This window comes from Lepidochelys kempii, chromosome 4 (genome assembly GCF_965140285.1).
Source record: "Lepidochelys kempii isolate rLepKem1 chromosome 4, rLepKem1.hap1, whole genome shotgun sequence".
NCBI lineage: Eukaryota > Metazoa > Chordata > Testudines > Cheloniidae > Lepidochelys > Lepidochelys kempii.
This window is the reverse complement of record NC_136383.1, coordinates 9,598,800-9,617,490: the sequence shown is the minus strand read 5'-3', so window position 1 is coordinate 9,617,490 and position 18,691 is coordinate 9,598,800. Positions and strand designations below refer to the sequence as shown.

The 18,691-nt window shown below is 54.4% G+C and overlaps 1 protein-coding gene across 3 annotated transcripts in view; it reads left to right on the top strand.

The window, feature by feature from the left end:
* The first annotated feature begins 1,394 nt into the window (after positions 1-1,394).
* RBPMS (RNA binding protein, mRNA processing factor) overlaps positions 1,395-18,691 on the top strand; it is a 139,633-nt gene continuing 122,336 nt past the window's right edge. Inside the window, exon 1 of one of the 3 annotated variants that reach the window (XR_012158424.2) lies at positions 1,395-1,871. Coding sequence is in view for 1 of the 3 variants with exons in the window: in XM_073340331.2 (XP_073196432.1) it covers positions 1,809-1,871 (63 nt within the window). In the remaining 2 variants the exon portion in view is untranslated. The remainder of the gene's footprint in view (positions 1,872-18,691) is intronic. The other 2 variants (XM_073340330.2, XM_073340331.2) reach the window with 2 other exon arrangements.

The window sequence follows — 18,691 nt, the reverse complement described above, 5'->3', positions numbered from 1 at the left end:
CTCTGTTCAGCACAATGGGGCTGTGGGGGCCTGGGGAGCTTTGCCAGTGTGCCAGGGAATCTGGGCCCTCGGGAAGGGGAGGGTCTGTCAGAGTGGGTAGGAACCCTCCAGGGAAGGGGGCACATGCTGCATGTAGGGGCGGAGCCTGTGGGTCTCTTTGTTATTCCTGTCCTTTCCCGCCCCAGTGACAGGGGATTGCGCAGTGTGAGATCTCTCTGTCTCACAGGGGCAGGCTGCGTTTCAATAAGGCGCCTCTTCTGGCCCCTGACCATTGAGGGGATCTCTCGCTTGCACTCGGTGTTGGGGATTTGGTGTGTGGAGGGACAGTCCAGTCTCTCCTCTGCCCTGCCCGCAGCATAGTCACTCTTCTCTGGGCTCAGACTGCGCTCAGTGGGGCGAGAGGGGGGCAGGGGGGCCTGCAGTAGGCAATGTGCAAGGTCCGGGGGGCGGGAGAAGAGTATGACTGCAGCTAGATCTTGCAACGGGTCCTGTGCAGGTGAAGCCAGTTGCCAGGGGAGTGCCCTGCTTCAGTGGGGCTCGGTGCGGATCTATCCGAGCCCAAGCCGGCACCATGAAATGCGAAAAGATATCAGTTTGAAAGCGCCCTTGGTGAGGGAGGCTGATTCCAGAGTATGCTCTCTTACTCCTCTTCCGCTCTCGGTGTATTTGGAGAAACCCAGAGCAAACACAAAGTTCGCTCAATGTAATGTTCCTCCTTCATGTAATCCACAAATCCCCCCAAGTTCTCTGGCTACCTGCTACTGAAGGGAGCGCTCCTGGGCTGTTGCCTTTTCCAGCTCTGATTTCAGAGATTCCCAGGGGGTAAGGCCAAAAGGAACCATTGTGATCATCAAGTCTGACCTGCATTTTGCAGGCCCCAGAATCTCACTCAGGGATTCCCGCATCCTGCCCAGCGACTGGTGCTCGACTAGACTGCGTCTGTTAGAGGGAGACCCCTTAAAAAATAAGTGGGTGGTGCCAGCCCCAGGGGTTTGCATTGCCAGTGCCCCAGGGGGGTGATGCCAGTTTGGCTGTTGATGCCAAAAGCGGAGCAGGATTAGGGTCTGAATTAGTGGCAAAAACAACAAAAACTTCCAGCCCCAGTGCTCTGTGCGCCCCCCAGTCCCATGTGAGGGGGAGCGGGAGAAGCAGGTGCTAACAAAAAGGAGGTACAAAGTGTCCCAGCAGAAGTACAACTGGTTGGCATGGCTGGTCTGTGACCCCCGCAAGCCCACAGCCAGGAGAACCCCTCCCTGCCAGAACCCAGTTTCAGGTAAAGGACAAGCTCAGCGTTCATGGTAAAAGCCAAGTCTCTAGCCCTTGGCTTTCTGGGAAGCCTGAAAACGGCGAACCCACAGCTAGGGCTGAGCCAGGGTCACTGATGGCTCCGGAACATCACAGGGTGCTCGTGGGAGGGAGCTAGGGCTGGGACCCTGTATTGGGGACAGGGAGTTTAGGGGGTTTCCCCTCTGTGCCCCACACACAGCCCAGCTCCCCCTCCCTCTCTGACCCTCCTGCCGCCCAACTTCCCCTGTCTGCTCTGCTCCCGCCCCGATCCCCCCACCCCCGGGGTGCCCGGGAGGGAGCTGCCCTCGCTGCCCGGAGCGCGTAGGGCGCACGGACCGGGCACCCCTGGGCCAGTGGCAGCAGTCCAGGCTCCCCCGCCCCCCGTCCCTCCCCCCGCGCCGCAGTTCCCTGCCGGGCCGGGCTGCTGGGGGCTCAGTGCAGCGCCGCCAGCTCCTGATGCTGCTGCCAGCGGCAGGGACCAGCCTCTCCGCAGCCGGCTCCGTGCGCCCCGGGACGGCACCATGAACAGCCTCCCCGCCGACAAGGAGAGCAGCCCGGCCGAGCCCAGCCTGCCCGAGGAGGAGGTACCTGTCTGGGTCCGAGTGCGGGGCGGGGAGCGGGACAGCGCGGTGCCGGGGACCCGGAGGGAAAGCGGGGCAAAGGGGGAAGTGGGACCTGGGGGCAGCAGGACAGGGCGGTTGGGGGGCGGAGGGGAAGCGGGGTAGGAGGAGCCGAAGGGGAGCGGGCAGGAGGGGTCAGGGGGAGCGGGGCAGAGGGGGTAGGGGAACCCGAAGAGGAGCCGGGTAGAGGGGCGCGGAGCAGGGGAGCGGAGCCCGGAATGGACCGGGGCGGCCTGGAGGGCAGCGGGGGAGCGGGGCGGGCCTGACTGAGCGGAGTGGAGCTTGGAGGGGAGCGGGGCGGAGGGGAGCGGGGCAGGTCAGCGGAGCCCGGAGGGGGAAGGGGAAACGGGGCGACCCGGAGGGGAGCGGCGTAGAGGGGCCGGGGGGAAGCAGGGCAAGGGGGAGCGGAGCCCGGAGGGGAGCGGGATCGAGGGGCGCGGGGAGGAGCGGGGCAGGGGGGAGCGGGCCGGCCCGGAGGGGAGCGGGGTAGAGGGGCCGGGAGGAGCCGGGCACGGGAGAGGGGCGGCCCAGAGAGGAAAGGGGCAGGGGGGAGCGGAGCCCGGAGGGGAGCGGAGCAGGGGCGCGGGGCCGGGGTTAGCGGGGCAGCCCGGAGGGGAGCGGGGCAGGGGCGCGGGGCCGGGGTGAGCGGGGCGGCCCGGAGGGGAGCGGGGCCGGGGTTAGCGGGGCGGCCCGGAGGGGAGCGGGGCAGGGGCGCGGGGCCGGGGTGAGCGGGGCGGCCCGGAGGGGAGCGGGGCAGGGGCGCGGGGCCGGGGTGAGCGGGGCGGCCCGGAGGGGAGCGGGGCAGGGGCGCGGGGCCGGGGTGAGCGGGGCGGCCCGGAGGGGAGCGGGGCAGGGGCGCGGGGCCGGGGTGAGCGGGGCGGCCCGGAGGGGAGCGGGGCAGGGGAGCGGGGCCGGGGTGAGCGGGGCGGCCCGGAGGGGAGCGGGGCCGGGGTGAGCGGGGCGGCCCGGAGGGGAGCGGGGCAGGGGGTTCCAGAAGGGAGCGGCCGCGTCCGAGGACCCCAGTGCCCGATCTCGCTCTCCCCCCGACCGGTCTGGCCCGGGCCCCATAGCCGCCCAGCCCGGGCACTGCAGCGGGCCGGCCGGGGTCGCTCAGGTGTTCGCTCCGCGCCGGCCGGGCACCGCCCCTCGCTCCTGCGGGGACAGAGCCCGGGCCCCAGAGTCTCCCCCGGAGGCCGCGCCGTGCTTTCACCGCACCCCCCGCCGCCCGGCCCGGGGCAGCTGCCGGGACTCGCCGGGCCATGGAGCGCTGCGCTGGGCTCCAGCCAGAGCCCCCGGCTCCAGGCCGGCCCGGCACCCGCGGAAGGCACCGCCAGGGGTTCGCCCTCCTGCCGCGTCACTGCGCCCTAGGCACGGCTGGGGGCTGCCTGCCCGGCTGGCGCTCCCCTGTCCCCGCAGGGCTGGGCGATCCCAGGGCAGCACACGGATAGCAGCGGGGGCGGGAGGAGAGTTAATATGCACATGCCGTAAAGTGCCATGTGGCAGGGCTGAGCCAGGGCAGTCCCTGGGCTGTTGAGCGTTGCCAGGACAGTGCGGTGGCACAGGGCTGCAGGCAAGGCTGGAGGACTGAGGCACCAGGCCAGGGTGGTTGGCTTGCACGCCCCAGAGGGGAGGCGTCTCACCAAGAACACCTGGCACCTAGTGCTTGGACACTTTTCCTGCCTTTTAGTAACACTCTGCTTCACTTGGTTTAGTCTGTATTCGAAGGGCCAGCCAGGTCAGACTCATGGGCCCTACCTCATTTTTAAGCCCAGCAAACCATCCCATCTGCTGGTACTGCTCAATTGTAATGCTTTCCTCCTGCTCTTTAAAAACTGTCCTTCTTGGCAGAAGGACTGCAAAAAAGATAACTGTCCCCCTGGGGATGCTACTGTTCTGCTGGTGTGAAAGACGCTTCTCCAGGGCAGGCTCTTGTGGCATCTACCTACCTTTCTGTCCAGTTAAGAAAGAAATGTTCATCTTTGCGGCTTGCCTACTGCAGACCCACAGAGGGAGTTGTGAGCCGGCCATCGGTAGCTCCCAGTCAACAGAACAAACTTCTGTGACTTCTTACCTTGGGGATGGTGTCGTGCAGTGACCGAGAGAGATCTGTGTCAGATGGGATTCCTGTTGGCCAGTCAAATCTCTCCGAGCTCTTTTCTCGCCACCATTTGGTACATATTCTGTCTACGTACAGTTCGTATACAGACACAGTAAAAGGAGTGGAATGGTGTGTTTATAGGAGTGTCAGATAATAAAAAAGAAAAGGAGTACTTGTGGCACCTTAGAGACTAACCAGTTTATTTGAGCATAAGCTTTCGTGAGCTACAGCTCACTTCATCGGATGCTCACGAAAGCTTATGCTCAAATAAATTGGTTAGTCTCTAAGGTGCCACAAGTCCTCCTTTTCTTTTTGGGAACACAGACTAACACGGCTGTTACTCTGAAACCTCAGATAATGAAGTAACTCTCCTGTCCCGTAAACTGCTAGGTTTTCCTGAACAAGTGCCCATCAATGTATTCCACACCTCCACCCACATGGCGAGTGATATTTTATAGCACATAGGAGTTAGGGTGACCAGATATCCTGATTTTATAGGGACAGGCCTGATTTTGGGGGCTTTGTCTTGTACAGGTGCCTATTACCCCTCCTCTGTCCCGATTTTTCACACTTGCTATCTGGTCACCTAATAGGAGTATAAATATTTGGAGTGGTTTAAATCTCAGCTCTGGGCTGCCTGCACTGAGTGGTACTTCCCCCAGCTCTGCAGGAGGGGGATCATAGAGAAGGTTTGCTAGTCTGGAGGGCTGCAGCTTTCTGCAAGGTATTGAAGTAGGTACTTTTTCATCATGCTTGGGAGGGGGCCTCCCGTCCCTGGGTTGGGCTCACCCACTTAAAGGAAAATACCTGGGTTTATTTTGGGACTGGCTCACTGAGTTAATGGCATAGATGTCTGTAAGCATGCGTGTGCAACCCTCCTCTTCCCCCCTCTGTTGCCCCCACATGCTATTTGTGTGTGTCTGGTTCAGATATAATTTTTGCTAAATACTTAAATATTAAACTTAATCATATAATGTGGAGAGTCACAAACTGCTCCTACACTGGTGGAAGGTGAAATTCAGACCATTTGCATGTCACTGGAAAGAATATTTTCTAGATGTCTAATAAGCTTGTGGGTTCTACCTGTGAGTGGAAGTTAGGATAATCTAGGTCAGGGGTTCTCAAACTTCATTGCACCGTGCCCCTCTTGTGACAACAAATATTACTACACAGGTCCAAAGCCTGAGCCTGCTTGAGCCTGGCTGCCCTAGAAGCCAGGGGGAGGGGGGAGAAAAATCAAGCCCAAGGGCTCAGTCCCAGGTGTGGAGGCCTGTAACTTGAGTCCTGCCACCCAGGGCTGAAGCCTGAGGGCTTGGGCTTTGGGCTTGGGCTTTGGCCCCGGGCCCCAGCAAGTCTAATGCCAGCCCTGGCGACCCCATTAAAATGGGATCACGACCCACAGTTTGAGAACCGCTGATCTAGGTATTCTGAGTGTGATAACAGCCAAACATGAGCTCCTCCAAGCCTGTTAGCAGAGGAATATCTTACTGGACAGATTCGTAGATTCCAAGTCCAGAAGGGACCACTGTGATCATCTAGTGTGACCTTCTGCATAGCAAAGGCCAGAGAACTGCCCCAAAATAATTCCTAGAGCAGATCTTTTAGAAAAACATCCCATCTTGATTTGAAAATTGTCCATGATGGAGAATCCACCATGGTAAATTGTTCCAAAGGCTAAAACCCTTACCCTTAAAAATGCATGCTTAGTTTTCAGTCTGAATTTGTCTAGGTTCAGCTTCCAGCCATTGGCTCATGTTGTACCTTTCTTTGCTAGACAGAGGAACCCATTATCAAACATATATCAGATACGTCCCCAGATTGGCATCAAGGGATCAGGTCGATCTCACACGATAATGGCAACATTCTTAAATGATTTGTTTTTCAATGGGTACCTGACTATCATAATTTATATTCAAATTCAATATATGCATCAAACTTGCCAAACCTTGGGAGGGTAATTTCAGACCTAACCCTTTTCTGTTTTCAGTTGGAACTCGCCACAGAATACAAACATCCGTTAAATGGGCAAATGCATTATTTCTGACATGGATTATAAAACTGGCTTGAAAACGTACCAGGTACTAAAACTACTGGCCCGCCCTTTGCATGGATAATAACGATAACAAATAATTATTTATTTTTGTCCATAAAACCAGTGCTCTTCCCAGCTCAGCAGGCAAGTGGAACTTGGTAAGGCGGTGACAAAGTACTTTTCTCTTGATTGCATCACTCCATTGTGTATCTTCTCGGCATAGACGGTCACTCGGCAGGTTGTCACTATACCTGGCTTTCATTGTATTCAAGTGGGATATAGATTGTTTTTTACTCACTGAGAGCTTAACCCTGCTTCCAGTAAAGTCAACAAACAAAACACTGAGTAGGAGGCAGAGCAGGCCCAAGACTTGGCTGGATAGAAAATGAAATGGAGTCATGTCCAGCAGAAGACTGAGGGGGAAGTCGTTGTGTTTGGAATGGTGCCAGTGTGCTATGGAGAGTGCAGACCATGTTGTATAAAAAGCCCATGACCGGGAGCGTTCGGTGCACAATACCAAGAGTGGAATGCTCCAGATAAATCTCTATAACTCTGATATTAACGTGGCTTGGGGCAGGGGGCGTTAATAGCGCTGGATTCTTTTCTGATATGGAGGCTCGAGGTTTTGCCGCTGACAATGAGAACAGCTAGCTGGCCCTTGCCATGGTTAGTACCGTAGGCTTCCTTCCTTTGGCCACGAAGCAGTTCTGTCAGGGAAATTCAGTTGTAGCTCCAGTATCACCAACTCCAAGCCTCCAACCTCAGGGTTCAACCCCCCCGGACTCACTGGATTGTCAAACATAATAAATGTTGGGGTCTTTTCCTTTGCTCTCTGGTCTGTGAGCCTTCAGGTTGCAGCCAAGTCACGTTTTCAAGCTGCTCTCTCTAACCAGGAGGGCGAGAAATGTCCTTTTACAATGAAAGGGAATCACCTGACTCCAGGAGCTGGGGCTTTAAAGAAAACACTAAATATCATGAGACACAATAAAATGGTGAAAGCCAGCAGCAGTGTCCCTCACAGATAAGATTTCAGTGAACATCCCCCCAGATCTTTCTCCATCTGCGGGATAGGTGTGACTGGAGCAGTGTTGGTGAGATGGTCACTCACTCCATCTGTGGGGCTGGCACATCAGATCTTGGCATAATGAAGGGGGAGACGTGGCAAATTTCCATAAAATCAAAGCTTTGTTTTACAGCATGGGTCACCCATGTTGTCTCCCTCCTGCCATCACCCTGCTTTGTGACACTCCCTCTATTCTGTGACTCTTCCTTCCCCTCCCCCCCAGTCTGTGACATCCCCTCTAATGTTAGCATGATCTGCAGGGACACAGCCTCCGTCCCATGGCATCTCTTCCCGGCACACCCAATGGGCTGCCGTGGGGATGATAAGCCATGTGACTTGGTTACCCAGCACCCTCCTAAAAGCCAGGCTCTGCCATGGGAGATGTGGCTGTGAGAGGCACTGGCTGGTAAGCGCTGGGGCTGGCTGGAAGGGGCATGCGGGGTCGGCCGCATCAGTTTAGCCATCAGTCAAGCAATCACAAGTTGGAAACGTGCTTCTGCCCATGGCCTTTGCCTGTCTCTTGACTTGTCTACACAGTGTTTTAATAAGCCCAGGATAGCTAATGTCATTCCACCGTCCTAGTGTGGATGTGGTTATACCACAATAAAAGTGCTTACACCAATACAGCTAGCCCCGTTTGGGAAGAGGAACGGGCTATAGTGGCATAGACACCTTTATACAATGACCTGTACAAACTCACCTCCTCCCCAGCACAGCTATCCTGGGATGAACACTGTGTCGAACAGCTTCGTATCTGCATGGGAGAGCCAGCCGGGGCTGGCTGCATGGAGGAGGGCGTCTTTCAGCTCACCCTTGCCTTGCCACTGTTTGTTTTTAAACACACAATTTGTGGCAGAATCTGCCTGCTGATATACATGTGTGGCCTTTGTAGGGTCAATGTGGGGAGACAGAGATGGGTCCCTCTGACACGCCAGGGCCCATTTTGGGACAATCAGCAGAAGGGCGGTTGTTCTGCTGGGTGTGTGGAGGATGGTGGTGAGCAGGCTGGGTTTCTCTAGTGTACTCTAGGCTCCAGGCTTGGAAATTGGTTGTCTGTCTTCCTTTGAGGGCCAGGGAGTGGCCTTTGCACCGTATTTCAGCTATGCTGGTATCACCCTGCAACATACACATCTCCCCTTTTGGGAGCCATCTGCATCTGTGTGCTGGCTTCCAGCACAGGCCTTGTCCTGCCCAGCATGGGGCTGGTTTGGCCAAACCCTTCCCTCAGCTGTTTTCATACCCTGCAAACCAGGCAGATGATGAGTGGGGGCCACCACAGCTAGACGAAGGAGTGCTTTTGGGTTTGTAGAAGCAAACCCCTTCACCTCGCTATACCCCCAAAGGCAGGGGTCTGAGCACCACACAGACAGGAACCCGGACCCTTTTCTTTGGCTTTGTATCCCCACGGAGCTAGCCTGTTCATACTGCACCTCGCGCTTGTTCCCGGGCTAGGAGGACTGGATTACTGGGTACGGCAAATTGCCCCCAGCTGTTAGCAAAAGGGCTGTGTTCGTCACTGTTACCCTCTGTGGGGTTCCATCCAGGCAGCGTGTCCCAGACAACACCTAAATCCCCATCTCCAGCGCCATGGGACCTGGCACACCGTCAGCCCTGTCCCTGCAATCGGATCTGCCCAGGCCTCAGCCCTCCCTCCAGTGCTCAGCTGCCTGGCCTCTGGCGTGAGTGAGGGCCAGGGTCGGCCCAAGTGATCAGCTGCAGGACTGGAACATGCAATCCTGTGCAATCCTCCAGGAGCCTTCCTGGGACGGTGGGGTCATTAGGGGCTCAGCAAGCCTCTCCCGGCACGTGCTGTAACACGGTAGATGAGTGGGGAGCGCTGCGAGAGGCCTTGCCTGACGAGTCTGTGCTAATAGCAAGGGGCTGCGTTCGCTGATGGGAGGAGCTAGCTCTGTTTCCTGCGCCTCAATAGCACTTAGTGCCACTGGCTCTTCGGGAGGTCCGGGTGTCCGAGGCTGAGACCGCCAGGCGGTTGGTAGGGAATGTGGCGCTCAGAAGATCTTTTGTAAATGAGACTGTCGAACTGTAGCCTGAGAATGGCATGTAACTTGGCAGATGCCTTATTTGGTAGTGGAGTGGAAACCCCAGCAACTGCCTCCCCCCAGCCAGATGCTCAGACCCAAATCCCTGATCCTTCGTGGGCAGGAGCTGGGCGGACTCCCGCTGGAATCTCTGCATTCTACGTTCAGGGTGCAGCGTGCAGAGCAGGCGGCCGAGAGCTCCACGGGACCCAGGGACCACACGGACAGAGGTTCTTGCTCTCCAGCCCCTGCTGCCCCACTAACTGGCTGGACTTGCTGGCTGCTTCCAGGGTACAGCACATTGACAGGACAGGTAGGAACTAGCCTGCCTTAGTCCCGCAGCACCACCGACCGGGGCCGCCAGGGTCCCTTTTCGACTGGGCCGTCTGGTCGAAAACCAGACACCTGCCAACTCTAAGGTGGCTGAGCTCTAGCTGGCTGTAGCTCACTTTCCCCAAGTCTGGCCGAGGGGGTTGTCAGGCCTGGCTGCTCCCCCGACAGCCACAGGCCTGCAGGGTTCCGGACAGGAGTGGGGGACCCCCACACTCACCCCAGGAGTAGAGAGCGTGTGTTGGCCCTTGAATGCACGTGGAGGTGTCATGTGCGAGGCCAGTGATCGCTGCTCAGGAATCCTAAGTCGGGAGGCAGCTGAAAATATTCCAGGATTTTAATAATGTACATCCACAGAGCCCATCCCTGTGCCAGCTGAGCCCCTCCCCAGCTCTCATGTATTTACCCTCACACCCTGGAAGGTAGGACAGGGCTGTTCCTGCCATTGTACACCTGGGAACTGAGGCTGAGTGACTTGGCCAAGGGCATGCAGGGCGTCTGTGGCAGAGCTGGAACTGAATGCAGGTCTATGAGTCCCCGGCTAGCACCCCATCCCCTGAGCCATCCTTCCCCTCTTAGAAACTGTCTGGCTTTTAGGCTGTTTCCCAGATACCCAGCGTCCTTTACTGCGTAAGTGCCCTAGAGAATACTCAGAGACATGAAATAACCTGGTAGTAAAGCTGCCTCCATTGTCTGCCTTTGTCCTTGCCCTGAGCTCCCACTTCACCTCCATAGTCATCTCCTGCCTGAGTGCTTGGCCTCTTGCTTTCTTGTGCCCATTTCCGCATTCCCGCTCTGGCATAGCTCCCCAGCCTTCGTCCTTGTCCCTCACTTTACCCGCCACTTCTCTCCCGTCTGCCTCTCCCCTGCTGCTGTTTGCCGGGGTCTCTGGGATTTCATGACAGGTCTTCTGTTGGCGTTATTCTGCAGTGCTGATAGGCTTCAAGCTGAGCTCTTGTAGGCAGGGCTGGATGAAGGCCCAGACAGTATAGACCCAAGCCGAGGGCTCAACCCCCTGGAGTCACAGGACTGCATGCGAATCTCAGCTTGCATTATAAAAGAAAAGTGGGTCTAGCTCTCAGCTGTGAAGAAAAGCTTTAAAATGTGCCTGACTCCTTAGAGAGCCTGAGCCCATCACTCTGGGGAGGAGTGGGGAGCTGCTCCATGTGTCCTGCTGGGGTGCTAATTCCAAGCCCCTCTGCTCTGGGGGACCTGCCAGCCAAGCAGGGGGCTCTGTGCTGTACATTATTAAATTAAATTAAACAGCGCAGTGGGCCCAAATGCCCCTCCCAAGCAGAGACACCCTGGTGGGGTAAGTGCTGGGGGCACACCAGCTGTCACCCCTGCATCTCTGAAGGGGAGGGGAAGCCCCTACTGTCCCTCCTGGCAGGGCCTGCGCTGCAGGGCCTGCCTCTCTTGGGGGGGGGGGGGGGGCCGTCACGCTCTCCCCAGCTGGGCCTGTATCATGGTGTGCCCTGAGTGGATGGCATCAGCAGAGCACTCAGCCCAGCCCAGGACAAAATGTCTCTTGCCCTCTGCTTGCCTTTTGCAGGACTCGGGTGGCTGCTGTTCACTGTGGCCATGTCCCTTCCCCCTGGCAGTGCCGCTAGAACAGTCAGCCCCTCCCGTCGCGGCAGTCAGCAAATGTCTCTCTCAAATGGCTGAATGACCGCCAGGGAGCTGGCAGGCAGGGGCCCTTGGGAGCAGGGCTGCATCCTGCGGCGGGTCACGCCGCTGTGCTTGGTGGGAACAGGGGGAGCAACGTGGCAAAGCCCCAAGCTGCCTACAGAAGCACTGCTCCCGCTCTCCTGCACTGCCTCATGCCGGGGCAGAAACGTTCCTCCCCCCTTTTTGCTGCCCCCCAGGGCCATGTGGCTTTGAACTTGGTTCTAAACACAGGTGAGCATCAGGCCCTGCGTGGCAGGGATGAGTCTTGAGGCCAGCAACAAGGCATGCTGCAAATCCCAGTTGGGCCCCAGCGAAGACGGTCTTGTTTATGTCAGTGAATCTGTGGGTTTGCAACATGCTTAAACAGACCCTGGTAATCTAAACCAAAAGGAGAGCAAGTCCGTTAATGGAGAGAGTATTTATGTAAGGACTAATCCCCGGGGATGGAATGTCCCCGGCCGGCGGAGAGCGCTGGGCGTACCTTCGTCCCACGCTGGGGATGTTAGACGCGTGTTGTGCAGTGTTTTGCTGTTGTGGTGAAATTCCACTTTCCTAAAGGACAGGCGTGTTTTACAAGTCAATTTCAGGAACACAGTTCTGTGCCAACAGGAGAGAAGCCTGCCAGCACATTTTGGATCCAGCAGCTTTTGAGGTCTTAAATGATGGTTTTCTGTCTCTTCTGTCACAGCTCCTCTCCCACTTTCCTTCCCGTCTCTGCCGCCACACACATTCACCCCTTTAAAATCCTTTCCTTGAGGAATACCATTCTTCTGCTAGCACCGTGGCTGGTAACGGCAACCAGCACTAAACAGTCTGATGCTTAGAGACACTTCAGACTTATCCAGTGCTCATTGAGACCGGCTGTCAGTTTCAGTTGCGTTGCGGGGCTACTAGCAAAGACAGAGAATCCCACAGGCAGGTGAACTGTGGGGGCAGGACGTAGGTCCCAGATCCCACTATCAGGAACTGCTTCTTGATTTTTACTTACATTTTCCTTTTCTTATATTTATCCCAGCCTCTTGTGAGCTATAGAAATCCACTGAGTGCAATGTGCCTGCCTCCCTATCGGACATGCAGGCCAGATTTTCCCTACCTTATGCTGCATCCATTTCCAAGGGACTACTCACTCATTGTGAGGAAGGGTGGCCAGTCAGGGCTAATAAATTAACCTGAGACGGGGCAGCTTCGGATCATCAGTCACTCAGAAATGGCCTTTCCATAGGGAGCTAGATGATGCAGGTGGGAGGCGACATAGAATCATAGAATGTCAGAGTTGGAAGGGACCTCAGGAGATCATCTAGTCCAACCCCCTGCTCAAAGCAGGACCAATCCCCAATTTTTGCCCCAGATCCCTAAATGGCCCCCTCAAGGATTGAACTCACAACCCTGGGTTTAGCAGGCCAATGCTCAAACCACTGACCTATCCCTCCCCATACATGCATTGTAAGTGTGATTATGCAGCCCTTAGAATTGCAGAAACTTTTAATGACGTGACCTCTGTTGTCACCCTTTGACTATATTCCCAAATCATTTCTCCAAGGAAGCTTCGGTTTAGTTCACCGTCAGCAGGAGCTGTAGAGTAACTGGAAGCAAAGTAATCCCGTTGCAAAATCGGTTTGGTGTTGACAAATACGAATGTCAGGCCATATGACTACAGAGCAATTCTGGTAAAATATTCCATTACCATCATTTTATTCTGTAACCAGGATTCCAGTCTTCTGACTTGTAAGTGATTATTCTTGGGCAGTGGGCAGTCAACCTGTTAAACCACTAGTAGAAAATTAAAGTTAGCTCTGCTGAAGTGTGGTAACTGGAAGGTTTGGTTTAAGTATTAGTTAGGAGTAGCTAATTAAGTGCCTTGCAAGTGACTCATATTCACTGTCTTGCCACTCACCTTTCACCTTTTTGAAGTTAAAGTTTGCTTGGGAGCGTGTTGTACCCAGCCAGGCAGCCTTGACTGTATTTTATCTGTAAATCCCTTGTGTTTGGAGTCCTCTTGAGGTGGCAGGCTTGCATAATGTGACCTGAGCCGGGCTAGGCAAACAAGTTTATTGCATCCCAATGTCTCTGGAGCTGTTTGCAGGTGACAGATTGTTCCCAGTGTCAGGAAATGCAGTGGAGATGGGAGGAGAGGCTTTCCAAGTGATGGGGTCAATCAGGTGTCAACGGCTATGGAAACCACTGATCACAAGGGCCTTCTGGCTGCATTTGCCATGGTCTGTTGTCACCACCATCTAGCTACATAGCATGTGCTGTGGGAACCCTGATGAGGGTGTGCATAGGGGGGCCTGATTTCCCCACTGTCTGTGTCTCTTGTGTCCCACAGGTGTCTGTGCACAGGGCTGGCAAATGCGTCCGTTCTGATGTGGTAGCATTTTTCACGGCCTTTGCACTCACATAAGGGTGTAAGTGACCAAACAAGGTGCAGAGCAGGAGAGAACCAGCCTCAGCATGTGAAAGAAATAGGGAGGAATCTCATGTCTGAGGTCTATGTGTGCAAACTGGTCTCTGGGGTCACCTGGGAGCAGCCAGCCTTCCCCACCGGGCTGAGATAAATACAGAGAAATGAGGCAAAGCTGGGGACAGAGATAGAAACAAAGACACGAACACGTCGAATGTCAGTAATGTCAGGTCCTGCAGTGTCAAACACCTGGAAACATACAGTGCAGCGTAATGACGGGAGTTAGCGACACGCAGAAACTCTGTTCCACGGGAAATTCCAACATTCGGAAATTGGCATTTTTTCCAAATTGGAATGAAAACAAAACATTGTGAAATTTCCCATGGAATGAAAATTCTGGGGGGGGGGGGGGGGGAATTGTTTTTGGTCAATGGAAACATGAAAAAATCAAAATGTTTTGAGTGTTTTTCTTATTTTATATTGCATTATAATTCATTACAATAAAACAAACTTCAAAACAGCAAGGCATTTCCAAACAGAACATTGACGATTCCCCCACTTTGCAGCCAAGGAATCTGTCCTGGAATCCATCCCTCGATACAGACTGAACTCCCTAGTTGAGCTTTCACTGTTAAATCGCTATCCCCCACGACTGTGACTCTGACCCAAGTGGAACCTTGGGCGAGTTGTTTCATGAGGACTCGCCTGTACTGAAGTTGCTCCAGTTTACCTGAAATTCATTAAAAACTTGAGTTGTATTTGTGCCAAACCCTGTGTGGTCAGTTATATGGGTTTGAACCTGTGTCAGTAAATGTCCAGCCCCTGGGTCTGAGCCAGTGCCTCTGCTCCCATCCTTCACTCCCGGCTGTCTCTCGTTCAGTTACTCCAGAGCCCACGTCAGGGCTGGAGAAGGGGTGCCCACGAAATCACTGAGAACAGCGATGAAGATGATATAAAGCTCCTAGAGGAGTATAATGTGACAGATAAACAGGAGAGTAAATCCGGCCCCTTGACCTCATTGAGAGCTGGTTGAAGGGGTTAATGGTCTGGTGGCTGCAACGGGTGACTTTCCGAAGGTGTTTAGCTGAGGTGTCCCTCTCAAGTGGCCCCCAACGTGCCGTTCTGTAAAGTGGCACTGTGGAATTTCAGCCTGTAGACTCTCAGTGACACTAGATCAAACACGCTCAGTTTACAAGGCAAAAGGTGCGTGTTCTACCTCCCAGTGAGGCAGTAACTGTGCTCGGCAAGCAGGCTGGGCTCTTTCTGGCTCTCACATCACCCCCAGCAGTCATGATCCTTTGGGTGCATTGCGTCCGCCCTCGGTTATTTCCCTGCACGCGCATAGGTGCAAACAGGGCAGGGTCTAGCCCAGCAGTGACATAGTCAGCAATCCTGGGGCGGTGTGAGAACATGAATCCGTCTCCCTCTCTCTGAGCTGTATTGACTCTGCAGGGGTTGCAGGAGTAAAAGAGCAATAAAACAGTGGCGCTGGTAACCAAGGTCAGGAGCCCTGTGTCCGAGCGCACAGAGAGCACGTCCGAGTGGGACGGTGGCATTTTTCATAGGTTCTCAGGTACGACGGGTAGAAGAGACGATCGAATGGACAGGAGAGTGGAGACGGCTGGCAGGGGTGATCCACTCGGTTATGGCCGCTGAAGTTAAGTGAGGCATAGGTGCTGGCACTAGGGGTCTGTGGGGTGCTGCGGCACCCCCTGGCTTGAAGGGGTTTCCATTATATACAGAGTTTACAGTTTGGTTCAATGACTCTCAGCACCCCCACTATACAAATGGTTCCAGCCCCCCTGCAGCGAGGCATCTGGGAGGAGACGTCAGAGAGACAGCTGAGGTCAGGGAATGGGTAGAGGGAGATGGGCCAGGTCTGGAAAGGCATCAGTGTTCAGAGAGTATTGGAAGGCCAAGAACACACAGAGAAATGGTGCGAAGGGGGAGACGTGTGGGACTTTCCCAGAGCAGTCAGAGCTAGGAGAAGAAGTAGTGGGATGGGTATGGTGGAGAGGGCCAGGAGGACCTAGCTGAATTCAGGAACTGGGTGACGCATCATAGATGAAATTCTGTGCAGAATACAAGGTCCATCCCGCGTATGGGAAGGAAACATTTTACACTGACAACTGCTGAATGAGCAGCAAAAGATCTCGGCCTCATGGAGAAGGGACCATGCACACAAGAGGCTTTCTGAAGAGCTAATAAGGTGCTAAGCTGTGCTAAGGAGGAAGTAGAGAATACGAATGCAAATATTTTGTTGCTGCTGTTTAACAGCCAGAACATCCCAGGTGTACTGTAGTCTGCAGTCGGGTCCAGGATCACTTTGTCTCAGCCAGAGATGCAGTGTGATGACCTGTCGGCACAACAGACTGGGGTAGCCAGGGTCGGAGTGAGGTGTAGGGAGAAGTCTGGAGGATCTGGGTCCGGGCTCCAGTCCTGCGCTGCAATCTACTGGCATGGGGGTGGCACTAGCCGATTGCATGGCACAACTGGGGCCTAATAGGTTAGCTCCTGCTTCCACGGTGCAAGCATAGCATGGGAGTGACCCAGCCAGGCATAGGCAGCGTTTGAAAGCAATATTCTATTGGAGAGACTATAGTTTGCAAACTCAGTTTAAAACATTTTGCCCTCCACCGTTCCGGCTGGCCAAGCTCGGGTTACAATGCGTTAGCCTGACCTGCTTTAAAGCATGGCTGGAGCCTCCTTGTGGGTTGGACGAGGACAGGGCAGCGCAGGAGTTGAGTTTGCCGTTCTCTTCTAGGCCCCATTTCAACCCACTGTCCCAAGTTTGCCCCCAGGCTCCATAAAATTTGACCTAAGGCCAGAGAAGAGGCTCTGGCTGATTCTGAATTGAATCAGTAAAATCAATTTTTAGGAAGTGTAAGAATTTTCCATATTTCAAAATCTCAAATTGCCTTTTTATGTCCCTAGAAGTGGGGCTGAAAGAAAAGTGTCACCTCTTAGCCACTGCACCAACTCCTGCTACTCGTCTGTAGCTCGAGGTGGATGCAGAGGCAGCTGTGCGTGTGTGTGAGGGCCTCACAGCGAGGCCTGGGATTCACAAATGGAAACCACACCGTGGGCCATACTTTGCTGGGGTGAATAATCCAAAGTCTTTGCTCACCACCTCCTCTCTCTGCCAGTTACAGTTCTAGCCAGACACACTCAGAGGTTGTTTCATTTTCAGTCATACAAGGAGTGAAGAATTTTTATTCAAGTTGGCAACTAGGCCTCCAGTATTAACTGCACCTTGACGCAAACCCCACTGCATGTAGTCTACATGCAAATGCTCACTGACCATGCAACCACAACACACACGGCTGCGGGATGCTTTCCCAGGGGCTCCAAGTCGTACATTTTACACACGGCAGATATAACAGCGGTCTGCTGATGCCTGCGGTGCAAGGCCGCCAGCTGCCATGGTATGTATAGTCAGCTACACGGCATCATCATAACCAAGCACACAAGCTCAGAGGCATCATCAGGCAGTTGGGTTTCTGTACTTTTCCTCCACCCTGTGATAAGCTTGAGACACCAGCGCCCTGTGCTTATACATTTGCAATGGGAGCTGATATGTATGGTCATCACTCCAACCCTGCTAAAGCGCTTATCTTGCCAAGGGGTCCATGCAGGTGACTCAAGCACAAGTTAGGAGCCGTGTGATACAGGAGGGCCAGGGAGCAGTGGGAGAGTGCTAGAGGGGAAATAGATAAGCTCAAGGCTAATTAAGGCGTGGGTCCCTGTAGAGGAGGAAAGGTGGCTGCAGGTTAATTAGAGCACCTGCAGTCAATTAAGGCCCTGTGAGGAACCTAATAACGCCCCCCCTGCGTCAAGCAGACAGAGGAGGAGGAAGGACTGGAGTGTGTTGAGAGATTTAGAAGACCTGAGAATTGAAGTAAGGGAGACCCTGCCCCAGCAGGACAGGGAGACTCCCTTCCCCCCAGCATCTAAGGACTGAGGGTAACCCCACCTAAGGGGGACGAGGGTAAGAAACCCACAGGGGTTGAGAGGGGCTGGGACTTAAACCCAGACCCCTCCCCTGCTTCCCTCCTCTGCCACCTTCCCGGGCTAGTAACGGGGCCCTCGGCACCCAAGAGCAGGGGCAAAGGGGGGCATCTTAGCTCCCCGCCAAGAAAAGCGCAGGACCCACCAGACTAACATCGGCCATCTTGCCACAGCTGGGTGCAGGAATCCCTGGGGAAGGTTGTTATGCAGGAGTCAGCCCAGATGGGCATAAAGGTCCCTTCTTGGAATCGATGAGTCTGTGAAAACCCAGCTTGGAGCAGATCTAGTGTTGCCCAGGTTTTGATTCTTACAGTTTTCGCTCCTCCGCTGTCACAGTAACAGCGCAACGTCGGCTGTCGGTTTGAAACGCTGCGACAGGACGATCCATCCCTCTGCTCTTCTTGCATTAGGCCCCCTCGCAATCCCTTCCTCACGGTCCGGAAAAGTACCATGAATTGCAGAATTTCCCCCCCCAGTTGATGCCATTACAAGCCTGTGCTCTGTCAGCTGTGGTTTCTGTGGTCCTGCTTTATTTCTGGGGCTCAGCCGCTGTCTGGGGAGGGAGCCATGATTGGTCACTCTCTTCTCTGGCCTGCGAGACGTTCCCAGGGTAAATTAACACCGCTCTGAGGACAGGGGCTGTCAGACTTGAGCCATTTATTTTATTAGGCTTTTAAAAAAGATTTATCTCTGGAGCTTTTTTCACTCCTTTCCTATGGACTGTGAGGCCCCTGGATGCTCTCTGCAGATAAGGCAAAACCATCCTAATTTCCATGTAAAATCTTTGTCTTTTTCAATGTTTAACAAAACCATTTGCACAGTGTGTCAAGAATTATTGCGGAGAAACTACTATTTGTGTATCGTCTCCACTTCATTTTTATAGGTGCCAACTCCCCACTCCTATTGGAACCTTAACATAGCAGGTTTACAGAGTATTTTTTATGTAGGACCTACACTAATTGCTGGTTTAATCCATGCAGGAGGGTGCTTTGTAATTTAACAATGGAATAAAGAACAAATTTCCTGTGGTCTGTATGTAAATCTTCCATACAATTTGTGGGCTAGATGATCTGAGTGTTTCCCTTTTAGATCAGAAGGGATGTTCTCCTGACTTCTCCACCAACGTCATGTATTGCTATGCTGCA